The sequence below is a fragment of the Achroia grisella genome, unplaced genomic scaffold (assembly GCF_030625045.1).
Source record: "Achroia grisella isolate CSIRO2021 unplaced genomic scaffold, CSIRO_AGI_Agris_v1 utg413, whole genome shotgun sequence".
Taxonomy (NCBI): Eukaryota; Metazoa; Arthropoda; class Insecta; order Lepidoptera; family Pyralidae; genus Achroia; species Achroia grisella.
In genome coordinates this window covers 2,654,470-2,679,543 of record NW_026712846.1, presented here as the reverse complement: position 1 = coordinate 2,679,543, position 25,074 = coordinate 2,654,470, and the positions used below count along the sequence as shown (strand labels likewise).

At 28.7% G+C, this 25,074-nt stretch overlaps 2 protein-coding genes across 2 annotated transcripts in view; one reads left to right on the top strand and one right to left on the bottom strand.

Moving 5' to 3' along the window:
• The window catches only part of LOC131844815 (uncharacterized), a 164,714-nt gene that overhangs the window by 103,089 nt on the left and 36,551 nt on the right, over nt 1-25,074 (bottom strand). The window lies entirely within an intron of this gene.
• On the top strand, nt 9,093-23,701 carry LOC131844813 (uncharacterized). The gene is made up of 2 exons (XM_059193781.1): nt 9,093-9,268; nt 20,107-23,701. Exon 2 carries the CDS (start codon nt 20,107-20,109, stop codon nt 21,082-21,084), a length of 978 nt encoding a protein of 325 aa, XP_059049764.1. The 5' UTR covers nt 9,093-9,268; the 3' UTR covers nt 21,085-23,701.

The window sequence follows — 25,074 nt, the reverse complement described above, 5'->3', positions numbered from 1 at the left end:
TATATTCTTAGCACATTGAATACCAGATCGGGTGTATCTATACTTGATTGCCACCACTGTGATATAAAACAAACCTGTATGCTATACTAACAATGGTTCACACTTTGAAAAGATAATGGGTTTTCTGGAAATTTTATTTAACCGTGTAAATATCAATATAATAATAAACTGCTTCAAAATAGTTTTCATAGGCATGACGTGAAACATATGTTGTATAATTACGTCAGTCCCAGCAGGATCTGTGCATCTGTATTGGTTTAAGAAGTGTCTTGAATGCTAAATAAATGTATTTTTAAATAGATGCAGAATAACTATAAACAACAGTAATGCATAGCAGAAAAAAATATGTTAATTATTATGTTATTGCTTTATATCCATTTTTATAATAATAATAACCCTGAACAATACAAACAGAGTAATCTGGTCTCAAGCTAAGCGAAGCTTGTGTTATGGCTATTAGACAACAGTATAGGCATTTATTTTTATAAATACATGCATAATATACATATAAAACACCCAGACATAAACAATCATATCAGATACAAACAATAATACATACTCATGAATAGAAATATTTACGCCGTGCAAGGAATCAAACCAGCGACCATCAGAAGTAAAGCGGTGTAAATCGCAAGAACACCGAGGCTGCCATATATAATAAATATTGTAAAAATTATTACTACTAACAAAATTGAGATCAGGTTGCTCGGTTACCACAAAGAACAATATTGTTATATTGTAAAGTGTACATCGGGGAAATTTGTTATACATATTACTGTTCTGTTCTGTTCTTAAATTTAATTTTTAACACATTACTACTATATGCCCCATTTGTGACTTTGGCACTTTATGTGTAATTATAACCAAAAGATTTACCTATCTACTTTACAGAGTATCAACGCCACGCTTTTATTGTAGTTATGTGACATTATTTCATTTAAAGACAGGATGCAAGAGATAATATCGAGTTTTACTTCATTCTTTTACTTAATTTTTCGCATTTTGTTCGATACAAATTATGAAAGAAGTAGCGGTAACCCCGCAAATAATTTCCAAACTCCTGACGGACGTTCAACATCATAATCTACCCGCAACCAAGAACACGGGAAAGTATCCCGAGCGTCGTGATAAATATTTATGTAAAAACGTAAACAAAGGCGAGGAAAATCCGTTTAAATCTTTCATTGTCTACGTTTCGTTCAAGCACAAAAGTAGATATTAATGGTCACTACACCGTCTTCATTTTATTATTTTCTATAACAGTTTTTTTATCTAAGCAAAGTCCATCGCAACATCAACGTCTATAAAACGATAATCTCAAAAACTACTGAACAGATTTTCATTCGGTTTCCCTCTATCAACAGAGTGATTCCTGAGAAATGTTTAGGTGTATAAATCAATAAGATTTTATGTAAATTAATTTAAATATCCATGCGAAACTAGTAGTAATAATTTCCAAAATAAGTGAGCAAAAATTATATTTTTGTTTCTTCTTACAATGTAATAAATTCTATGTTGTATGAATAAGATTATTTAAGAGAATAATTCGCTTATAGCTTCGCTTAGCTTCTTTCTAAGAAGCTAAATACTAAATGGTACAGTCTTACAGGATAACTGATATTTTACGCCGTCAAAATTGGATAAGTGTATTTTTATCATTACATAGTACATAATATAATGTTAAAAAGGAATGAATTTATAGAATGAACTGTTACTGGTCATGTGGTCATGGTCGTCGTAATACTGTTGAAAAATAGGTAACTAGATAAAGAATTTTCTTAATTGTACCTATAAATAATGACAGCAACAAATTAAAAAAAAATATATAGAACTGTTTACTTATTTCGTTGCAAGTAATGTATAATTACAATATTAAACAAACAATAAACTACCACTATTCATTCATCATTTATATTGCTTAATGGATTTATGATTACAATACATAGATACTTTATTACTGTACAGTTACAATTTTATTATGAAACCGGTTGTGTAATGGTATTTAAAAAGTTAAATTAGGCAAATTAACTTTTGAAATGTAGATTACAGAGTTACTATTATTGCAAAGGTACTATTATTCTGTGAGATCTTTTTACTTACCAAGTCTAATTCTATGATGCTTTCGAACCGTAGCTTAGAGAGTCAAAGTCCTAAAATATTTCTTCATATAAGACTTTTGGCCTCTTATCATAGTATATGTACTCATATATATCAAGTCATAATCTTTTATGGCAATTCCAGCCAGCCAATTCGGGTAGCAACTTCAGTAAAGAAGAACTGGCATGAATTTCTACTAGTGAATTACTTTATATTTTATTACTTTATTTATTCGGTTGCAATATATTTATATTTAGTATAACATATTCAAAATATCGAATATCCCTTGTCTAAACTACAAACGCCATCCACGGTCGTCTCCCAAATATATGTATTACTAGCTGTACACATGACTTCGTCCGCGTGGAATTTTTCAAAAATAAAAGTAGTCTAAATTATTCCTTATTACATAAGTTACCTGCCAAAAAAAGTCCCGTCAAAATCGGTCCAGCCATCTCAGAGATTAGCCGGAACAAACAGACAGACAAAAATTGTAAAAAATGTTATTTTGGTGTATGTACCGTATTTAAATTCAGAGGCATATAATAAATAATGGTTATTTCAATATTACAAACAGACACTCCAATTTTATTTATATGTATAGATGTATAGATTAGTTTACAAAATAATAAGCTTCGTTTTCTATATTTTAGTATCCTTTGTGTAGTAGTTGGATATTTACCACTCTGTAATTCCCCAATTTCTAATAGGAGTATACTACTATAGCATAATATAAGAGTACTTTAGGCAACCGATGACACTATATAGGCCATTTGTATGGTGTATGTATTGTTTATATACATATATAGACCATAATACTTCACTACTAGATAAATTAAAAAAGTGTTATAACGTATTGTGTTTAAAAATTATTTATAGACATTTTAGGCTATCAAAAAATAAATTTTTATTATAATACTAGCTGTCCCGGCAAAGAAGGGTGAAAATTTAGGGTTGTATGTATTTTTAATGACACATAAAAAAAAATATAAATAAAAAATTTTGCCCAAAAAATTAATAATTAGCGGTGGACAACCCTTATCACTTAGAGATATGATGGAATAAATGAATAATGAAATAAATAGTAGCCGATTCTCAGACCTGAATATGCATCTAAAATTTCATGAAAATCGGTCAAGCCGTCTCAGAGGAGTATGGTAACTAACATTGTGACTCGAGAATTTTATCATAAGATATTTTACAACGTTTATTTTTTAAACACGTATTTTTTTTATTATATATATTCTTCATATCAGAGAGAGAAACTGTATACATATATCTAATTAAGTATAATATATCTATCCCAATCGTGTTTCTATTACTAATTAAGAAAGAAATTAATTACACTGTACGTGATTTATTCCATTCATCAGTGAATTATTACGCAATTCAACGATGAATTGATAGTTTCATTCATTCACATTAAGTTTGTAATGGTTTGATAATTCAAGTGGTGATTAAGACTTATTGATATTTGCCGGATGTTGACAGAACACTAAATAATATAAGCTTAATAATAATTGAATTATTTCATAAATTCAACACATTCAACTGCATTCTACACACATCAACGTGTTTAATGAATAAAAACTGACACTATTTATAAATTATTACTTATTACATAGTAATACTGGAATAATCAAAACAATTTATTCATATATAGGATGGTAGTAGTACGTGGGTGTAGCTTTATATCATGATTCATTAATGTATCCTATACATATATCCTATCATCCTATTTATATCGAAAAATATCCTAGATATTATCAATTTTTCGTTATGAGGAACATCCCGTACTTTTTGTTGGGTTTATCTAGAAAAATATAGATACATATTTCTTTAGATTTAGATTTACCATAAGTCTTATAAAGATTAAAAACCTCATTTAAAATACAGTCGTAAGATTTTTGGATTTACACCTTTCCTTTAACTCACAAAGACATAAAGGTATTCAAATAACTACCTAATGAACCTAACGATCTGATCTCGCTTAAAAAATGGGATCGGATTTTGAAACATTTGAACTTTGATTACTATTTTGTTTCTTGGGGACAAATATTATATAAATATTTATATAAATGGTATATATAGATATATATATGCACCCACACATACAAAAGCTAAATGAAATAAAATAATAATTAAGTTTACTAATAAGTTTACATGTAAACTTAAACTATAATCCTTGTTTTGGGAAGGGATCTGACTCAGTCTCAGTCAGGACTGCATCAAACCGTACACTTATGAAGGTTTAAATAAATTAAATATATATTTGTCGTATTATACTCACAAGCTTTGTAGTATCAGGTACTCCAGATTTCTCCTTATTGTATAGGTTACTTACCTATAAAGAAAATAAATATTTAACACTTGAACATAAAATTTTCTTTTATCTTCCATAAAATTATTATTTCAAGTTGCTAAAGAAATAGTTGAAAGCAGTTGTCAAATACAAATTGTAGGAAAAAAATAACATTCTACAAACAATTTCAAAACGTAGTTGGTCTTCAATTCAACTATGTTTTCTTTGAAATTATTATTCAAATTAAATTTTAAAATATTTTGTTTGTTATAACAAATTGTTTTAATTACAAAGTAAGAGTATATTTTGTTAAAACTATAAGTAATGTCATTACACCTTTTAGTGGTAAAACCTTTACCTTTAATCAAAATAAAATTACATTGTTTTAATTTTCATCGGCTCTCCGAGGTAGAATAATAGTAATAAATCTTAGCACACAAATAAAGGAATGGATTGATAAAGAACATTTCTAATACACAGTACACATAAAATTTCAAAACCCGTCTTACATTTCTGGAGATAGCGTAAAAAAATATTGAATTATATAGTATCTAACATAATATGACTTATTGTAGGCAGATATCAGACTCAGAGTATTATAAGCCGGATAAGCAAAATGCAAGTAGTGTTCCAAAAGTTGATCGTCTCCTGGATATAACAAAAATAGCGAATTTATTAATTTTTATTAATTGACGACCTCGCTGGTCTAGCAATTTAGCACACCGCTTCACTTCTGATGATCGCGGGTTCGATTCCTCGAATCGTTTGAATATTTTGTATACAAGAGTATGATATTTTGTATCGATCTGGGGTTGTACTATATATATAATGTGTGTACTTACAAAAAAAATCTAAGCATTTATATTAATTGTATTTTATCCATAAGGCAAGCTATGCATAAACAATTCACACAACGACAAGTATATCGTTGTGTGAATTGTCCAGGTGTATTAGTATTATTATTAATTTTAGGAAGATTAACGGTGCAATATTTAATATTTTAATTATCCTTTCTTCTTTTAATTAGTTGATAATTAATTTTTAACATTAAAAAGTTTTATTTTCTACATACATTACTATTGTTGTACTTTTATTCTATAATTTAAAATCAGAATGACTTTCTTTCAATGACACTTATCCTTTGTCATATCATACATATCCGTACAAGCCCCATATATGTACGCAGTAACATAAAAGGTTCATGGCTCGATATAACAGCCCTAGATGACAAACGTTTTCAAGTTACAAGTATCAACAGTAAAAATCACAATTTTCCATCTGTTACTAGCTGCAACATTGCCGATAAGAGATAAGTTTGTTGTTTTGTCGAAATTTCAAAATAGAAGTTCAATTTATTATTCAATGACCACGAAAGCCTAAAATGGAGTATATAATAAAAATTGGATTATAATAGTATATTTATTCTAATCCATAAGAAACCAGCAGCCATAAAATGTCTGTTTATCAGCGTGTAATCGAAAGAAGGCCAAAACATTTGAGGTCAATGTTTTGAAATGAATAGCTTCTGCCACCGAATCATATGGACGTTTGTTGTATTGTGTTGCGAGTTCCATGTGAATAATTTGCATTGTGTATGGAGAGACAGAAAAAAATTCGAGTCACAAGATGCAATAGTTTGTATTTTTTACATTGTATGCATTTATATATTTTAGGTGTATACGTGATTGTATTTGCGAGGTAAAGTTACGGAGATTTAAAATTTGCTTGGTATAATTTTAAGAAAAATAAAAATTATCATTATAATTTATTTAATCTTCGTGCTAAAGACGGAGAATTTAAACCACTGAAACAAATTACATCTGATTTTTAAGACAAGCGACTAAGTAGTTATTTATTGATTAATGTTAAATAATTTTATTTCTTTGGCGTAAGATGGAAAAATATAAGGAAATAAATGCAGGTAAAAAAAACCTAGCAATAATGTTATCTTAAAGATCAATTAAACTTTGTTTATTATTATACTTAGGTACATGAAGTAAATTTCATTATATAAAAGTGAAGATTATTTTATATCTTAATAAACGTCTTCGGAATGCTCCTAAAATAAAATAATTTTAAGCAGCAAGTAATATAAAAGATTACCGAAATCATATTTTATTTTATTCAATTTTCTTCTCCTACATAAATACTGATCATACATATTGTTAATTTGCAAACATGAAAGTGAGCAAATTCTATAGTCACCAGTTTCACGAAAAGGTGAAAGTAGTTCCGACTACAATTCGAAAATGAGGTGACACTTTTGTGAGTACCCCAACTTCTTTGAACCATGTATAATTGCCTTATAGATGTACATAATATACTGTTTAAAAGAAACAAAAACATATTTGATAGCTTTAAAATGTGAATAGACCAAGTTTGAATAGTATATTCGTACATAAGTAGGGTTGCCACCTATAGCTATATAATTTAGTACAAAAAAATAACGTGAAATTAGCTTATTTAGCCATTCCAATTACATAAAAAGGTACATTAAATACATAAGAAAAACAAACATTAAGCATATAAAGCTAAAGAGCTTTATATATGGAAAGCTTTTCTTACTTAATGCTTTTATACTAAGCAATAAACAAGACTTTTCAAGGAGCATCTTTTATGCTGGAAAGCAAAGTATTTCTTTATCCTGCCAAAGTTTTAAATTGTGTTAAGAAATTTGTAAGCAAAACAATTAAAGTTCAAAGGTAAAGCAGGTTACGTTAATACATTCAAAATAATCTTACATGTAGAAAAGTATACATATATGTTTAACGCAGGTGCTAATAGAGTATCCAGGAAAACAAGTCTCGAGGCTGTTATCCTTGTACCGGCTCTTCCTAATGGTTTCAATTAATAAAGTCGAATAATAGATGATTCTTATCATTGTTCAAGCGATAATATTATATTATGTAACTGCTTTGCATCTTATGTCTTACACATTCTTAAAAGAAAATGACTATGACCTACATATGGCGTAACGGTAAAAATGGTTATGCACCTCGTAAATATTACGTTTCAAGTTTCATTGGCAGATTTTTTTTTATTGTTTTATTCTGTTAACTGACTTTTTTACATTTATATATATATATATCAAACTCCATGTGTTGTATTAGTATACATATGTTGGATATTAATACAAATATGCCGCTTGAATTTTTTTATATCTAACTTCTAATAAGTAAGTAAAAGTAAGAAGAGCGGCATGCGCCTAATACATGTTTTGCTATGCTAACTAGCTTATCCCAACACTGTGTTATTTGTAATCCAATTGTTTTTAAAGAAATAAACAATTTTTTTTCATTTTTATAAGTATAAATGCTGATGAACCACATTGTTATTGTTAACAGTGGCTAATAGGTAGACAGATCTATGTTATGAATATACCAATAGACACCTCTAATTACTTTTATTTAATCTGTGCTTCCAAATGCAATCCTCACACATAACCGCTCCCGAGGATTAAAGGATTAGTATATGTATCTAATATACTGACTGACCTTTGCTTCAGTAGTTGCGCTGACAAACTTAATCAGACGAGAATAAACTACAGAAATAGATAAGATGACGGTATGAGTCGTCTCTATTAGCAGTAAACAAATAATAAGATAATAACTCTTGTATATGTTTATAAATATAGAAATTGGTGTCTTGAAAGTGACTCAGACGATTCGAATGAAAATTTCAATTACAGTAAGGTTTTTAAGTTTATCAGTGACGTAGGATCTTGCTAACTATTTTACACAATGATATCAGACAAAGCTCCGTCTACTAAGCATTATATAAAAAGTTGAATTTAATTACAGTAAGTACCTAGATATCAGCGCAGAACTCAAGCCACTGGGAAAAATAACTGTAATCCTACAGGATATTGTAGGTAATAGGTAGGAAAGGTATTTGGAAATTCTCATTGGAATGAAGGATAATAGGATTCGAACGGGTGGCTTGGCAAGACGTTCCTTCAAGTACAGGTAAATAAATCTGCAATATAATATTTAACATCAATGACGCATTATATTACAAAATGTCGATTTAGTATATTTCTACTTAAAAACTTCAAACAAAAGTGATTTAATTACCAATTATTGGATTCAAAGGGGAAGTATGACATGATCAATTTTTAAAACAATAAACAGTTACACAGTGTAATAAAAACAACTACTTACTACTAATTGTATTCTGAAACCTCTTTTCGGCAATCTCTTGACAACTGTATTCTGCTTAGAAAACAATCAAATCAACAACTACGAATATCTTAAAATTAAATAGGATATCAGAAGATCCAATCTCAATATACATTTTAATTGAAGTCATTTTTGTCCTGTTTTATTGAAACTTAATCAAAACGAAACTAAATATCAACAACAATGTCACTGAATTCTGTCACTAAGCATGAAATAAAAAACTCTATACTATGTTATGTTATACTATACTATGTTGCTAGTAGATAATTCAATAATCTAAAAAACTTTTTAAAGGTGCAATCCAATATTATTATAGCAGAAATATTTTCCAGAGTAGATTTCAGACTTCTTGTAAAAGAAAAATAATTAGAATAAGCAAAACTTATATTAATAATTGGCAACCCTAAAAGATAACGGTTAGGTGTGATGTTACATTCGTTAGTTATTCTGCTGGTGGAGGTAGCATCTATTCTGTAGAGATTTTGCTGCGGTATAAACGAAGCGGGCTGCGCCGGCGCACTCAGTTCGTAATCATCCTATCGAGCGATAGCTTTGTCGAATCGTTCCTTAACATAAACAATGTTGCTCGCGTAAATAAATATGTGCATTGTCTAATTTATACGTGTTTGAAGTGAGAGTGCCATCGTTTTGATTTTGTCGGATGAATATACATTCCTAATATCATGAAAAGGTAAACTACATATCAGTTTGTACTAATAAACAAACATGTGTTGTGATAAATATATTTATTTCTAGGCCGTATACAAATATATTTTTTACACAGTCATCATAACGACAAGATAATATTTTTATATGATATCATTCTACTATGTTCACAGCCATGTGAACAGTAACAAAAATATTTACCTATAATTGTCCAATGAAAGACGTTTTGAATACTATACTATAATTAGAATTACCTTTTTAGACATTAAAAATGGTATATTACTAAAAACTATTTTTAATAAAATATTATACCATATTAACATAAATCTATAAACCGGGCCGATGAGGCAGGTATCTCAAAAAAAGAAAAAAAATAATGACTTCAAATTAATTATCATAAATCTATAATTCCGGCCCGTGTGGCTGTATCATATAAATACGAACTTAAATAAAACCAAATTTGATAAAGTAGGCCAAATATATATACATATTATTCGATTGTGGAACTCTTTACCTCACGAAATACGTGCCAGTTCTAGTATTGAAATATTCAAATGCCGATTAAAAGCGTATTATCATTCACAATGCTGACGTATTTTTATATTTAAATATTTAGGTATATATTATAATTTACATTTTAACTTATGATAATTTATTTATGTACCATTTATGTATGTCTATATATTTATATATTTATGTATGTCTATTTATACTTATAGTTAATATCATTAAAACAATATTTTAATATCTCCTCTTTTCGTACACGTATGTATGACTATTCTATTTAATACACGATCCTATAACATTTTCTAGGTTTGCTGGAAATCTCTTTTTATAAACATTTATTCTGTATAATTTTTTCTATTATGTGTGTGTGTGTACAATAAAGAATAAAGAATAAAGAAATTTCCCACTGCGTCTAATGTTAAATATAAAACAAATTTTATTGTCTATATATTTTAATACTATGTAATTTACTAATTAGTCACAATAGTTGTGATTAATAATAATAATTTTTATTTTGGAGAGACAGTAAAAAAATACTTAAGTGCCCTTTTATAAAACACTAATGGAACGTTTTTATAAACACTAATGCCAAAAACGTGACAGTAAACATCCAAGGATTCGCATACTGAATAATGATGGCGCGTATAAACCTGGCCATTGACTGTGTTTTTATTAACAAATTATACCTATGTAGCCATACATTTTATTTCTTTGACATCTAATTGTTGTCCTACGCAGAAAAACTAAACAGAATAAATCTTTTCAAGGACAAAACTATGAGGAAATCCTAAGATCAACAATTTTCCTAACATTGTAACGTTATTATTTCTTGAAGTAGTTTTGCTGACACACTGACACACGTGGTGTTATTTGACTATTATTATAATTACTTGTATTTATTAACCCGTTTTCCGTAATACCCCAGAATTTTATTACACATCAAGGGCAATTACTTACGGCCCACCTGATGGTAAGTATTTTCTGCCTCTTACAATATTGGTCAAGTCATGAGTGAATAGGCATTATTTGATCTTGTGCGTCGTAGCATCAGGTGAGATTGCATTCAAATGCGCTCAAATTTTTTGTAATAAAAAACAAGTCTTCCTGAAACCTTCAATTTTAGTGAATTTAAGTAAAACATACAAAATTAGTGCATTTTCTAAAAAACATATAATTTTTGTTATATTTTAATTAGTTTAAATGATTAGTATTAATTTAAATCAAAGTTGCTGTGTTTTAAAATAAATAGTGTATGAATTTAATGTATAAGCATATGTGGCTATAAAGCAAAAAAAGTACTTTGCTTTAAATTACAAGCTCAGAAAATTTCATGAGGTTCATTTAAGGTTATACCTACGGGAGAGTGTAAAGTATTATTTTCGATATTTCAATTTTCGGTATCTCAGTTTTAAATCCCTTGGGCGGAATTCTAATAAATCCTTTTCAGTGGTAGCCAACTTTCAAGTTTACTAAACGTAGCAATTATTTATATAAAATGAGAGATCATTTGTTTGTTGCCTCTTGGCCTCAAAGTCATTGTGAAATCGTATATTCACGTACTATTTGTCATGGAGTAGGACGCAAGTTACTTTCTATACCAGTCCCTTAATACATCACGGACATAGTCGTAGGCTAGCAACTAGTATTTTAGTAACAATTTCTTTCTCTTCAACAAAGGACGTTCTCATATACATTTGTCCGGCTGTCCTTTATTTATTTAGTTGCATACCTATATTTATATTTGTTAATTAATCCGTAATATATGTACATTGAATTAACATGGTTCTATAATCGCTTATAGACTTTTTCAACTTGCCAAAGAGAGAGAGAGACTCCTCTTATGTAAGGCCAAAGGAAAGCTAGTAACAGTAATAATAAAATATAATAAATCTCACTACATTCACACACGTAATTACAATAAAAACAAGTTCTTTGTTTCCTTTTATACAAATTTTATCGTACAATAATGTACTACAAATAAAAAGTAATTGACGTCAATATTAAACTCAAAATCGTTTATTCACAAAGGACCTCTTATTTTTTATCACTATCCCTATCGTCCAGTTAGGGTAGCTACTTCTGAAGAACTGCCAAGAAAAACAACTGGTACATTTGTTTCTGTTATTTTTTTAGTCAGTTGCGCTCTTTAAATTTAATATTCATTTATCATTGTATCTACTATAGATATTATTTCATTTAAATACAATAGATCCTACATTAATTGTGAATATTGATTGTATCAGATTATACACAATATAAAGGTACAATGTTGCATGCTTCTTTGTTATGTAATATGATAAATCGAGATGACAAATTTATTTACATGGAATAATAGTATCGATATTGTTATTAAGAAATCTAATAAATTAATAAATATCGTTAATGTTAAAATTTTATCCTTGAAATTGAAATGTTCCTTATCCATTTTATCTCGGTTGGATAACATTGAATAACACTTTTTATTTATTATTCACGTTATTTGTTTCCTTATTCGTCGTTGTTAATGTGTAAATGAGTACAATCTAAGGAAACACCTGAAAATACTTCCCCTACAGTACAATGCGATTGACAGTCTGACATCCTATAAGGTCAAGATGTGTTAATACAAAGGTTATTGATGTTTAACTAAACCTAACGAGCTATGTTAAGCTTGGGACGGGATGGCGCTGTGAGGATTGTCCAGTGTTAGGTATTATTAATATGTTTAATATATAGGTACAGCAGGTGTACTTTCTATACATACTATAAATTTTAAATCGCCTTGATTTAAAATATATAGTATTAATATTAAGGCAAATCGTTTTTTTTTCGTAATACGTTCACATGTAAACATGTCTATTGTTTTATCTACGAGTATGTTAAAGTTATTTTCTATTTCAATCTATCATCGCATTTACACCAAAAATATTGATTGTAAAAGTAAATATTACACACACATTTGTTTATATTACAATTTTTATATTTCTGAATGATTTACATTTAATGATGATTTTACATTTAATGCATTGGCATTAAATAATACGAATATTAAGGAAGAATTAAATAATATTGGTTTTTCGCGGAATAAATTAAAACTTGGGCGACTGTGAGAATTGATAGAGAATGACAAAATTTATTGCATAACCATTTGTCAATACGGCAACAATGTGATTGTACTGTACCATTCTTTTATTGTTCCGTCGATAAGCGAATTAATTATCCCAATGCGTCAACAATTCATAACTTAATTATTTCTTTCCCATAAACGATTGTAGTGAAATGTGAAAATGTTTTGCTGTTTTGTCTTGAGATTATTAACAACTGAGTCTATTGCATTAGGCAGTTATAGGCATCTTACTACGTTTACTACTACTAGAGAATATTGGAGATGGTGTTCATTAAAGTAGTTATATTCAGGGATCACAGATTTTTTAGACATTCTACCCTAGAAGAGGCAACCCTCAAGAAAGTCTAAAAAATCTTGACGTCATCATAACATATTCTATTTCTGTAAATGGCTGAGGTTCTATGTTCATTCATAATTAATCTATAGTAATGAAGTAGTCTATAATAAAGTAATACCTGTGTAAATTTTGACCAGATTTCGAATATATGAATAAAAAATATGTTTTAACTTAAAAATATAAAGTCTCTAAATGTTTAAAAAAGCAACAAGTAGGTTTCATACACAATCTTCTTGTGATGAGACAGCTTTTCTAATAAGTGATAGATTAAAACAATAAGTATGACTATTCAAAAGATGAAATTTTAAATAAATAATTTTCTACTCTACTATGACTTTATAACACGGAGTTTGCTCTTGTGATGGCCCTGTGATGGTAGTTGGGTTTGTTAGGATTATAATTGCGTTGTTTGTAGAATAATAACCTACATTACATTATTTGTATAATAAATACATTTTTATCCAGGGGAAATATCCATTGATATTCTACATATATGTCGTAATTAATTACATAAAAAAACTTGCACATGGAAAACTTTTTGACAAGTTTTATGTTTTACCAGTCTATTGAATAATACATCTTATTTTGGGTACCTATTCTTAATTTTAACGATTTGCGGCATCATAATATTTAGTAGGTAAGTCATAGCTAGTATGTACTAGTAAATTCTATATGAATGCATTTGAACTATTTACATTTATTGTAGCTATAGATCAGTTAAAATGTTTGCATTAGATTTTAATTCAAATCGTATACGGAAATAACAGATTTCTATGCATGTTTTAAGGCTATATACAAAAATTAGATTTCCTTAGATCAAGGTAATATTCAATTACCTAAGTCACTATTATTTATTATTACTAAAATAGCTTTAGCTACCTTGGACGGCGTAAATAGAAGTGAAAAATATTCGCAATCAGCCTATGTACATTATAATGAAGGCAATAGTTTCGTCACGAAGATGAGTAAAATAAAACTTAAGTATTTTTTTATTAACCTGATGGTGATATCATACAAAGAATTTTTTATTTTGCACCATTTTCTTTAAGAACTAGGCATATTGGAAATATTTTATTTTAATTTTAGTGCGTTCTTAGTTCAAAAATTATACATTAAAATAACATTGCCAAATGTATATTTTATATAACGATCAACAATAGTTTAGCTGGGTACATGTGCCCAAAGTTACATGCAAATTTAAAAGACAGAAATTACAAAATAATCACAACTTACTTAATTAAGGTGATTGAAGGTTGAAGCCGCCAGGATTGAGTATCCTGAATATTAATATTATTCTTATTAACAGATTGAAAAACGAGTTACCTCCGTTACGTCAGCTCTATCAATGTAATTAATTATGCTGGATATAAACATAAATCGTTAAAATATTTCAAGGTGGCACCCGGATTTTTAGGGTTACCAGACGTCAGACATGTTCCTCACACATTCTGTTCATATGACGGAAAAACAAGGAAAATATTAATTTACAAGAATTTAGACTTTAATTTAAATTAAATAATGGTACAATAAAAATTCTTATTACCAGGATGATTAATTAATATTTATGATTATTTTTTATTATGTCAATAAACAACATATTAAAAATATTCATAAAATTCATTAATCACCCTGTTAACAAGAAATTGAATAATGAATGGTTTATAAAATGATTTATATTATTAGGTAATTTGTTTAACTAGTCTGCTTTGTACAATTCAGTAGATATTAAACCTGCTACTCGTTATTATCTGTAACTTTGTACCCACGGACGGACCACAATGATTGACCGTAATATAACGGTGGTCAACATCTTTCTATATGATAAACTCTAGGTGTATACTAATAAGTAATCATTAAATAAGGCGTCGAGAGGTATAAATTGTCTTTTATATTTATAAAATAATATTATTATGTATCAAAGAATTTATTGGCATACAAGCAACCAACAAAAATATAGTTTATAATTTATATTTATACAGTTTTTAAATATAATATAATTTCCTATATTTAAAATTAAATCTCTAGTAATACATCGTTGAAAACTGCATTCAATTCGATACAGTAGTTTTTCCACGTGTACGAACACACAGATTAAAATTCTAATATACTCGCTGTCTCAGCTTCTGATACTCTAAAAAAAATCCCGTATTACTTTCTTCAATATCTATAATGCACATATATAAGTCTGTTGCAAATTTATTATAAATATGAATACGACAGTCATAAATGTCAGAATATTTGCTAAACTGTAAAAAGAAATATTGTGAGTAAATTTCGGTATTTGATCTGGTAACTCAAAACTGAACTATAGTAGTTTGATAGCAGCTTCGGTTGATTGAATTCAACATATAACATAGGCGCCTGTCTACTCAATTCAATCAGCCGATATTGATTTTGTTTTATTCAATCTGGTTTATTTGATATTTTTATACTAAATTATCGTTATATTTTTGAGTTCATGTGATAATAATGTATTACTGAATTTTTCTCATCATTTTAATGTGCAATTAATATAGCTGAATTTTAACGTTATTGTGAATATAATTCAAATGCAAATGCAGTAATATAATACACCTTATAAAGATCTATTTAAATATATATAGTTCCATCAACCTCATATATAATAAATCCTCCCTTACATAGATAGATTACCAATGATGACCACATTTCAACAAAAGAAACAATTATTCTCTTAGAATTGTAACCAATTTCGTAAATAACACCTCCATTGCATATTCATATAAAACATTGTCCACGTACACTGATGAAATCTGCAAACATTAGCGCCCGTGTACAATAAAGCCTTTGAACTTTACAATTCAAGTACGTTTTGGTCATGATTAGGTAAATTTGACATTTAACTCGTACACTCTATATCGAAAATGAAGCGGCGTGTTCACGGTATTCATGATCTGCTGGCTAATTAAAAGCAATAATTATTGAATAATTAACACAGGAGAATGACGGAAACAATGATGTAAGTACGAGATTTTAAGCGACTAATGTTATTGTTTATTGACAACCCTTATAATTACTGCTAATAAAACTGTTTATCTTAGGAAGGAAATTAGATATAAATAAAGAAATGATTAATGTAAAAAATATGATGGTGTGACTTATACAAAAATGCATTTCATAGGCAATATTTTCATCTCAATTCTCAATTGCGAAATCCGCGTGATGCAGTCATGTAACATGTATGTACTTAGATATAAGGTTCAAAGTCATATTTGAGAACTTAAGTCCCCACTAGAATTTTTCAGTGTATATATCTGGAGTACTAAAGGCTTCATTTAAAAATATCAGCATATTTGGAGTGAGTATTGTCTAACGAGCTTTTACAAATAGTATTACAATGAGTTTTTACAAATTATCATGTTTATAATATTGTAAACAATTTACAATATAGTAGGTCTTGCGATGTTTTATTGACCATACTCCTGTCGCTTAGTTATTTGTGGCACCTAAATTAATTGGTATTTGAATGTTTGTTAATCAATCATGCTTAAACAGTTGAATGATTTTGAATGACATTTTGCACACAGATGGATCGTACCCTAGAATAACACCGGCTATTTATATCGTAATTCACGTGCACAAAGGCGCGGTTATATCTGGTGCTGGTACGCCTCAGTTTGGCACGGGAATGTATATAGATATATATAGGAATAGGTACTTTAAAAATAGGCTGTTACTATGTGAATATGCCTTGCAATTTATCAAACTTTAGCTCGATTACAATAAATATGAAAATACATGTTTTCTTGAAACAAAGGTATGTATAAAATCTTGTTTTAGGAATGGCAGTTTTGGTTTTGCTGTGATAAATCTGTCATTAATGACAAACCTCTTTATATTTCTATGGAAATTACATAAAAAAAGTATTCAGTACTTATAAGTGATAATAAAATATAAATCATTTAAATATCATCGAAATTCTTTCGGAACAGTCGCGCAATATAAAAAAGAATATGGTTTCTTGGAGACATATATGTATTAAAGCCTTTTTTAATTTATAATGGTTGGGACTAGAATTTTTTAGACAACAAATTGTGAAGTAAATACCTATATCCGGCTTAATGAACGTAGGCAGCTAACACATGTAACTCAAGTGTTATAATTGGTAATATCAATAATAAAACATCGACTGGATTTCCCATATTGTAATTATATAACTAGTATGTACAACAAATATTTAATAATAATATCAACACCGATGCCTATCAACCGGTATTCAAACATAAGTAAATTATTATTAATAAATACAAAAATTGTGACTTTGTCGTACCTTATTATTATACAAGGTATATATTTAATATTATGCTAATAATATTCCTTTTTATACACAATTACGATACACGATTTCTCTGCTTTTTTATTTCCTTCTTAGATTTATAAATGTCGGTAATATATGTTTATTTAAAAATAGTGTTATAGATACTATATATACTATAAATATTGTAATTTAAAAACAAAAATAATAAATATTAATTAATAATAAGAATGTTAACATTAACGTCAAAATGCGATCTAGTTATTGTAAATACAATACCAGTCAATATACATATATATATTATATTATCTGTGATATAGGTAATAAATAATATCGAATATTATATACAAAAGATATTCACGAGAATAAACCGGTTTCTAATTGCTCAGTGCAATCATAAATAATTTATTATAATTCTATATCTGGGTAACAGGTTCATCTAATGTTAATAGACTAATTTAATATCTAACACGGTCAACTACATCGTATCTACTATAGACCAGAAATAATATTGCATATGAATAAGTCGCATACTTAGACATATTACAATTAATATCAAAAACTTTGTATTCCTTTTGATGAAAATTGCGCAGACGGAGGAGTATGAAATTTTGCACACATATATAAAGTAGGAGTGCAGCATATGTATTTAAAAATATGCATAAAAACATTAAATAGATAAAAAACATTAAAAACTAAATATTAGGCAAAAGAAGACAATTTGTCTTAGTTTTTATTTACATTATTATTATACTAGCTGTGTCCGCGGTTTCACCCGCGTGAATTTATAGCCTATGTATTGTTCTGATGCATGTTATATTATTGTAAAGTGTCTTTAAAAGTATTCAGAAGTTTTTGCGTGAAAGGGTAAGTTATATCTATCCTTCAATACTCACAGACTTTCGCATTTATAATATTAGTAAGATGGATCTTTAAGATGTATTTGTTAACCGCACTAATTTTGTCTATGTACAATATTAGTACGGATAACAATTACTACATAAGTTGTAGGTATTTAAACCATATCGACAGCAGTAATAATAGTCAAAATCAATACAAAATTAGATAAAGGTATTGCGTAATATACACAAAAATATCCTCGAATCGAGATCGAAGTTAAGAAGTTATGAGCACGCTACTCACAATAAAAATGAAGCCCCATTATCGCTCAAAGGTAACAACACTAAATATATTTACGCCCAGAACATGCTATTGACATTGTCAACAATTTTGGCAAAATCATAATGAAATCATTTTGCGCGACAGACCGTGTAGTTTAAAAAAATTACTTTAGTGGATTACTATGTAGAATAAAGTCAATACTTTGGGACTAGTATATGGCGTGTAAGATTTAATGAGTATTGTAAGATTTTAATGGTATTTTTTGTATATTGTAATTAAAATCCCAAAAAAGCTGACGCGAACAATGGCTCACCTAATTGAATGTAGTAAATGTTGTCCATATGCCTACCATACAAGAACAGCAAGCACCACGAATATCATATCCTCTGACGCCCATTGTAGCTCTCATGCATTCCGTAATAATTTACAAAAAAGCTGAGGGCCAGCTGAATGAGAATGGGTACTCAGAAAAATTAACTCGATCAGAAATATCAAATTGGTAGATAAATATAATAACCGATATATACAATAACCGATCGTTCAATAATATGCTATTGTAGTCTAATCTATATATAGATCAGGAAATAATAATTGATGTAATAATACTATCATGGCCGATTATTGTGATTAACAACATGCTGGCGAGCCGTAATTGCTGTTGATACGAGAGCGCCTGTCAGATAGTTAACGCAAATGACGCGCCAATGCTAATTATTGCCCGCAATTTACAAGCTTATCCTGCATTCTGAATTTAAATTATCCGGCAGTCCAAATTTTAAATTTATCATATTTTATTAAAATTTCATTGGTACTGACATAAAATTATAATTACCTCGGTCATTAATGTTTTGTTTGCAGTTTACCTACAATTATTGTTTCCGGAAATTTTAATTAGTAGGTACAAGTAAATATCTATTTTTATACCACAAAAAATTAACTACCAAAAAAAAGACCCAATATAAATATAATCCCCTATCACTTGTAAAAATAATAAATTAAATCTCCTCGGCTTTTGTGAAGATGTCCTGTTCATACAACAAACTCCGTAGAGGCACAGATAACATAACCAGGCAAGACCCTACCATTCTTGACAATCGGTCAAAAATATCATAAAATAACGGACCCAATAGTTATAAAAAATATATAAAAAAGGTTTTTGAGTTACTGTTACTTTAATTTAAATAATGAGAATCGATTCTTAAGTTACTGTTAATTGAAAAGGCATTTCTAAATTCCATTATTATTTTATTAGCGCAAATATTTTTCGGTATCTTCGGTGTTATTTTTGTGTAGGTATATTTGTTAGAGACATAAAAAATATAAAAATTGTTAACATCTAACCATTTTAACACATTTTATGGATATTATATCCATTGATTCCTTTATTACAGTCGTTGTTAACTGGTAGAAAACATCACAAATGTTACATTCATTAAATGTACCTATTACCATTAATATTGTGTAACTTAAAGGTATATAAATATGTAAATATTTATAATAATTTCTTTTTTATTTCAGATGGCATCAAAGTATCAAATTTTACTTGTCGCGCTGACAGTACAGTTCTATGTCAGTGCTGCACCAAGTGAAGAAAAAAAACCAGAAGAATTAGTCAATATAGAACAAACAGATGGAAACCTAAATAGTAAAACACTGTCCTTATTAGATGTAGCAGAAACAGAGACCAATGGGCAACAAAGTCAACGTGAGAAACGATGGTACAACTTTTATGGATTTCCACCAATAAACCCATCATACAATTCAGGGTATGGAAAGAAGGATAATTCTTTCAATCCTGGATACGAAGATCCCTTTGTAGAAATTCATAGAAGATTGCAAGAACTGAGTGGTATTGTAAGACAGCCAGCACCATCATTTCCATCGTTCTCTTCAAATAATTTCCCATTTTATTTACCTGTTTTTTATGTTCCACAATCCGGATGCGATTGCCCAACACAAACTGAAAGTCCACAAACTACCCCAGATAACAAGAAAAACACAACTTCTCCCTCTCCAAACATAGAAACTAGATTTCCAGAAATGGAAGACAACAGACAAAATTGGGGAGTTGTTAATGAAATAGGAACAACTACTAACGAACAAGTAGACGATTATGATGAGAACGACGGAGCAAGGCCTATATCTTTTGAGCCTATTCAACCTAATACACCAATAAGTAGACCAGCTCCTCCAGTTGAACACGGAAGCAGTCAAGGTAATGCTGATGAGCCAATTACCACTACACCTGGGTCTTTTCAAGCTTCTACCACTATAAATCCAATTCAGAATCCGACAACTGTAAATCCAATTTCGGAAGCACCCAGTGCATGTGATGGTGCAGTATTATCTTGCTGTCATCAACTTCAGGTGACGTATGATTGCTTCGCTCTACAGGGATGTCCTGATCCAACAGCTTATGGCAATCCTTGTGATTCCAACGTCATACTCAGAGTGATAAATAGATTCCAAAGTTTCTATGGCCAGAGGACTGGTTGACTTGTGCTCTTACCTCATTGAGATTAAGTATATATGTGATTAGTACTTATAAAACTGCCGCAGTTTAATTTATTTGTATTCAATTAATATGTTGATGCCTCGCTCTTGTGTTATCAATGAATGCAACTTGTGTGTTATTACAAGAATTGTAAGAGATTATTAAGATGACAGTTACCTATTACAGATATAGTAAATAGTACGTAAATGCCTAATATAAATAATTGTAATAACAAAGTTCTCAATATTTTAGGCACCACTAATTATGTTTTATCCTTTATTACATAAATAAGTAGTAAAATGTTTGCTTGTATTTAAGTTTATTTATGTGTCTATTAATTTATTGTATAAAAATATAAAGCGTATATAATTAATAGTTAAAATATAACTATTAAGTATGTATACTAGGACAGTATTCCTATACCAATACAATTTTAGGTAAATATTATTATAATACCGAAAATATATTTAAGAGAAAATGATCTGCTTTTTTAGTCTATAGTAATGATATTTATACTAGTTTATCTTTAAATTTATATTATTTTGCACCTTTCATTATATAACTAATTTACGAAAATGAACATGAACTTATATTTTCTGTTGTCATTTACCAATATTGTTTCGAATTCGTACATAATAAAATGTAAAATTCATTAAACCATAACATTCTCTACAATTAACATTTATATAATTTCGTTTATACGTAAAATTAGGAAATATACAGAATTTTACCACATTTTATTTATTTCTATTAATTTCCCGATATTTTGGCAGTGGTACAACCGCCATGATCACGGGCAAACTGAAGAGCAGCGGGTAGTTAGTAAATAAAGTTTGGGAACTCCATAAAAATAAATAAAACATGGTAAAAATCCGTGATTTGCATATTTTTACGTATAAGTAAAGTCTTTGGAGAATTATTACTTCATTTTAGAATACATATAATAGAGACGAAGACGAATGACCTTTTTTGCAATGGGTTACGTAGAGCCAATTTTAAAGATACTTATTTTCGTAATAAAGATGTATTTATCTACTTAAAATTGTTTACAAGTATAGTTTATTCGTTGTATAATGATGAGCCATGTAATTTTCTTGCCTCTTTACGACCTCGGTCATACAATAATCATGATTATTTGTCGTAAAGTTCAAACAACAGACGAAAAGGTCTTTGAGTAGATATTCAATTATAGTTATACTGGAATAGAATATCACGTACAGGGCTACATGTAAAGGGTACAATAGTTTGCATCTAGTATAGCATGAAACACAGTGTTCCAAAGAACTAAATTACAAAATTGAAAGTAATTTTCCAGACATTACAAACTGTGCGGTCACGTGATCAATGTAATATGAAAGTTCATAAATTTTCAAATTTCCATTCTGTAAATTCTTGGTAAATATAATTCAGTTTGAACAGTATTCTATCGAGGTCGGCGTATTTTATACCCTTCATAGCTAACCCTGTAGGAAGAAATAGATTATTTGAATTATTCTGTTATTTCTTTAATGTATACTGTAATTTATATAATTATCAAGGTTGTATTAATTAAGAATACTACTCTCAATTCTGTAGACGAGCATATATTCGTATATGTATTTATAAAACAGACAACTTGTCAGACTGGGTAAATCCAACTTCAACCGATAGCAATCGATGATCTAACACGGGTGAGCATTTCAAATATTACACATCTTCAATGGATAAGCAGGATTTTAAACACGATTCAATCGAAACAAAGTTGAACAGTTATTGTTAATTCAAACTTTAAGTTGATCGCCCACAGTATGGGAAAGGTCATCTTGGACTACAAATATATGTATTGGAGAGAAATAATACAGATATTACAATACATATATATATATAAACATAAATGCATTTGTAAATATATATGTTAATAAACTATAATGGGTAAAATAAATTTTGATAATGCTATAAAAAAGGCAATATACGTTAAATGATACTTATTCGAAGCGATATTGATCTCGGTACGATTCTGCCACGTTACTCTGCAGAAATGTCTTCAAATTTGATGACGAGACTTCGGCTAACAAGTTTAGAGAGATATACAAGAGAATACTTTTTGTTTTAAGGTTTCATTTATAGTATATACCTTTGTTATACAGATTGTCAAATAATATATGGCTGAAATGATGATGATGTTTAGCAAATAGTACATATTATGGGTACATATATTATAGTGCTACAAATCAATAGTGTATGGATGAATAAATCTCAATAACACTGTTAATATAATATATGTTCATGTTTTTGATGTAAAAATAATTAACGATTCGTTTCATTTAATGTTTAGATACACTATATGTTAGTTTGATATATGGTTACATTTGAATGTATTTTTATAATAAAATAGACTTTTGACAGGATACTTTTTTATCGTCAATCGTGCGTAGAAACAAACTTACAATTGTAATTGTAAGCAAACTTACAACTATGTATATAATTGATATTATACTTTTATTCATTTATTTATACATATTTAAATTTTGGATATAATTCAGATTTCATTTGCACATTTATTGATTTATTACAATGATAAAAACGGTTGTATTTTGTACGTGTCCATAATAAAAACGGTTCTTTATTAAATTTTTTTTGATAATGTATGTATCTGTAATTTTAAATGAAATTAATAAATAAAATTTGCACATTATCAGTCATTATATCTAATTTTTAAATAAATTTATTTCATAAGTTTTTTACGTCGTTTTTATTTTCATGTGTACGTAGATACAGAAAAAATAATTAGACAAATAAATACAAATTAATAAATCAAAAAGTTAGTACAATTAGAAGACAGAAAATTAAGCAGTTAAAGTGCTTAATTTTTTGTCTTCTCGCCTTAATCGCCACCTTGTATGAAAGCCTGCCAATGAAGGAGTATTACTCATTTAATACTACATACCAAAACTAGAGGACTCTTAAACTAGGTGAGTTATACCAAGCAAATCCTATATATATATAAAGCTGATATAAGTTACCCAGAGCTATAATTCACATAAGAGACATCCGCATCACATAATTCTCGGAAGTGCAATGCATAGAAAATGCACTCATAAGAATTTTGTTGCTTGTACCCGTCTGACACTCTATAAGAAATCTTATTCTGGATTTGCAATATTCATGGAGACAATTTAACTAGAATATTTTCCATCCATATCCATCCAAAAAATTATTAGACCTTATTTACACTGCAATTATAATGCATGAAAATTCCTCGTTAGTAAATTCTTTGAAGTGCAGTGCAAGAGCGATGCAATTACTAGAATCTTGTTAGTTAGTACTACTTATACTAGGTACTTTACATTGATTTATTATTTTAAGTTCTTGTCTTCTTTAACCAACGTACGAATCAGAGGTTTGCAGTTAAACTTTGGAAATAGACGGTAAACCAATTTCTTTTGCAATTGATAAGATTAACTTCCGTATCGCTCCGAGTTATTTTTTATGAATAAAAATATTAATAACGACTAGATTTTTTTATAATTTATTTGATTAAACTTATTAATTACTGTTGTTACTGTTGTTTATAGCGGCTTTGTTCACAAGAATCTTTTCGTACAAATTGCATAAAATTCCTTTTTAGTGTAAACTGCATAATAAAAACACACTAAGTATATACTAATACCTTATTTAGATTGAGTGTTCTCTTTGTATATTATACATTCATTTATTAAAGAAAATATATTTAATTATTTCCATCAGTTGTTTAGTACTTATAGAACAAGCTCTACTCATGTAGTTTGGTACTAGATGACGCTGCATAAATTGTCCTGAATTATTATTTTCCGGGCCCAATGATAACATATGTATATTTATAAAATAGTCACAATTAAGACAAGATTTTTTTTAATATGGACATAACTATACAGAATCTTTTAAATTATTATCTCGTTTCTATCTGTTATATTGGGAAACCCCTGTCATTGATATTATATACGCATGACCAGATTGATAACAAGAAATATGCG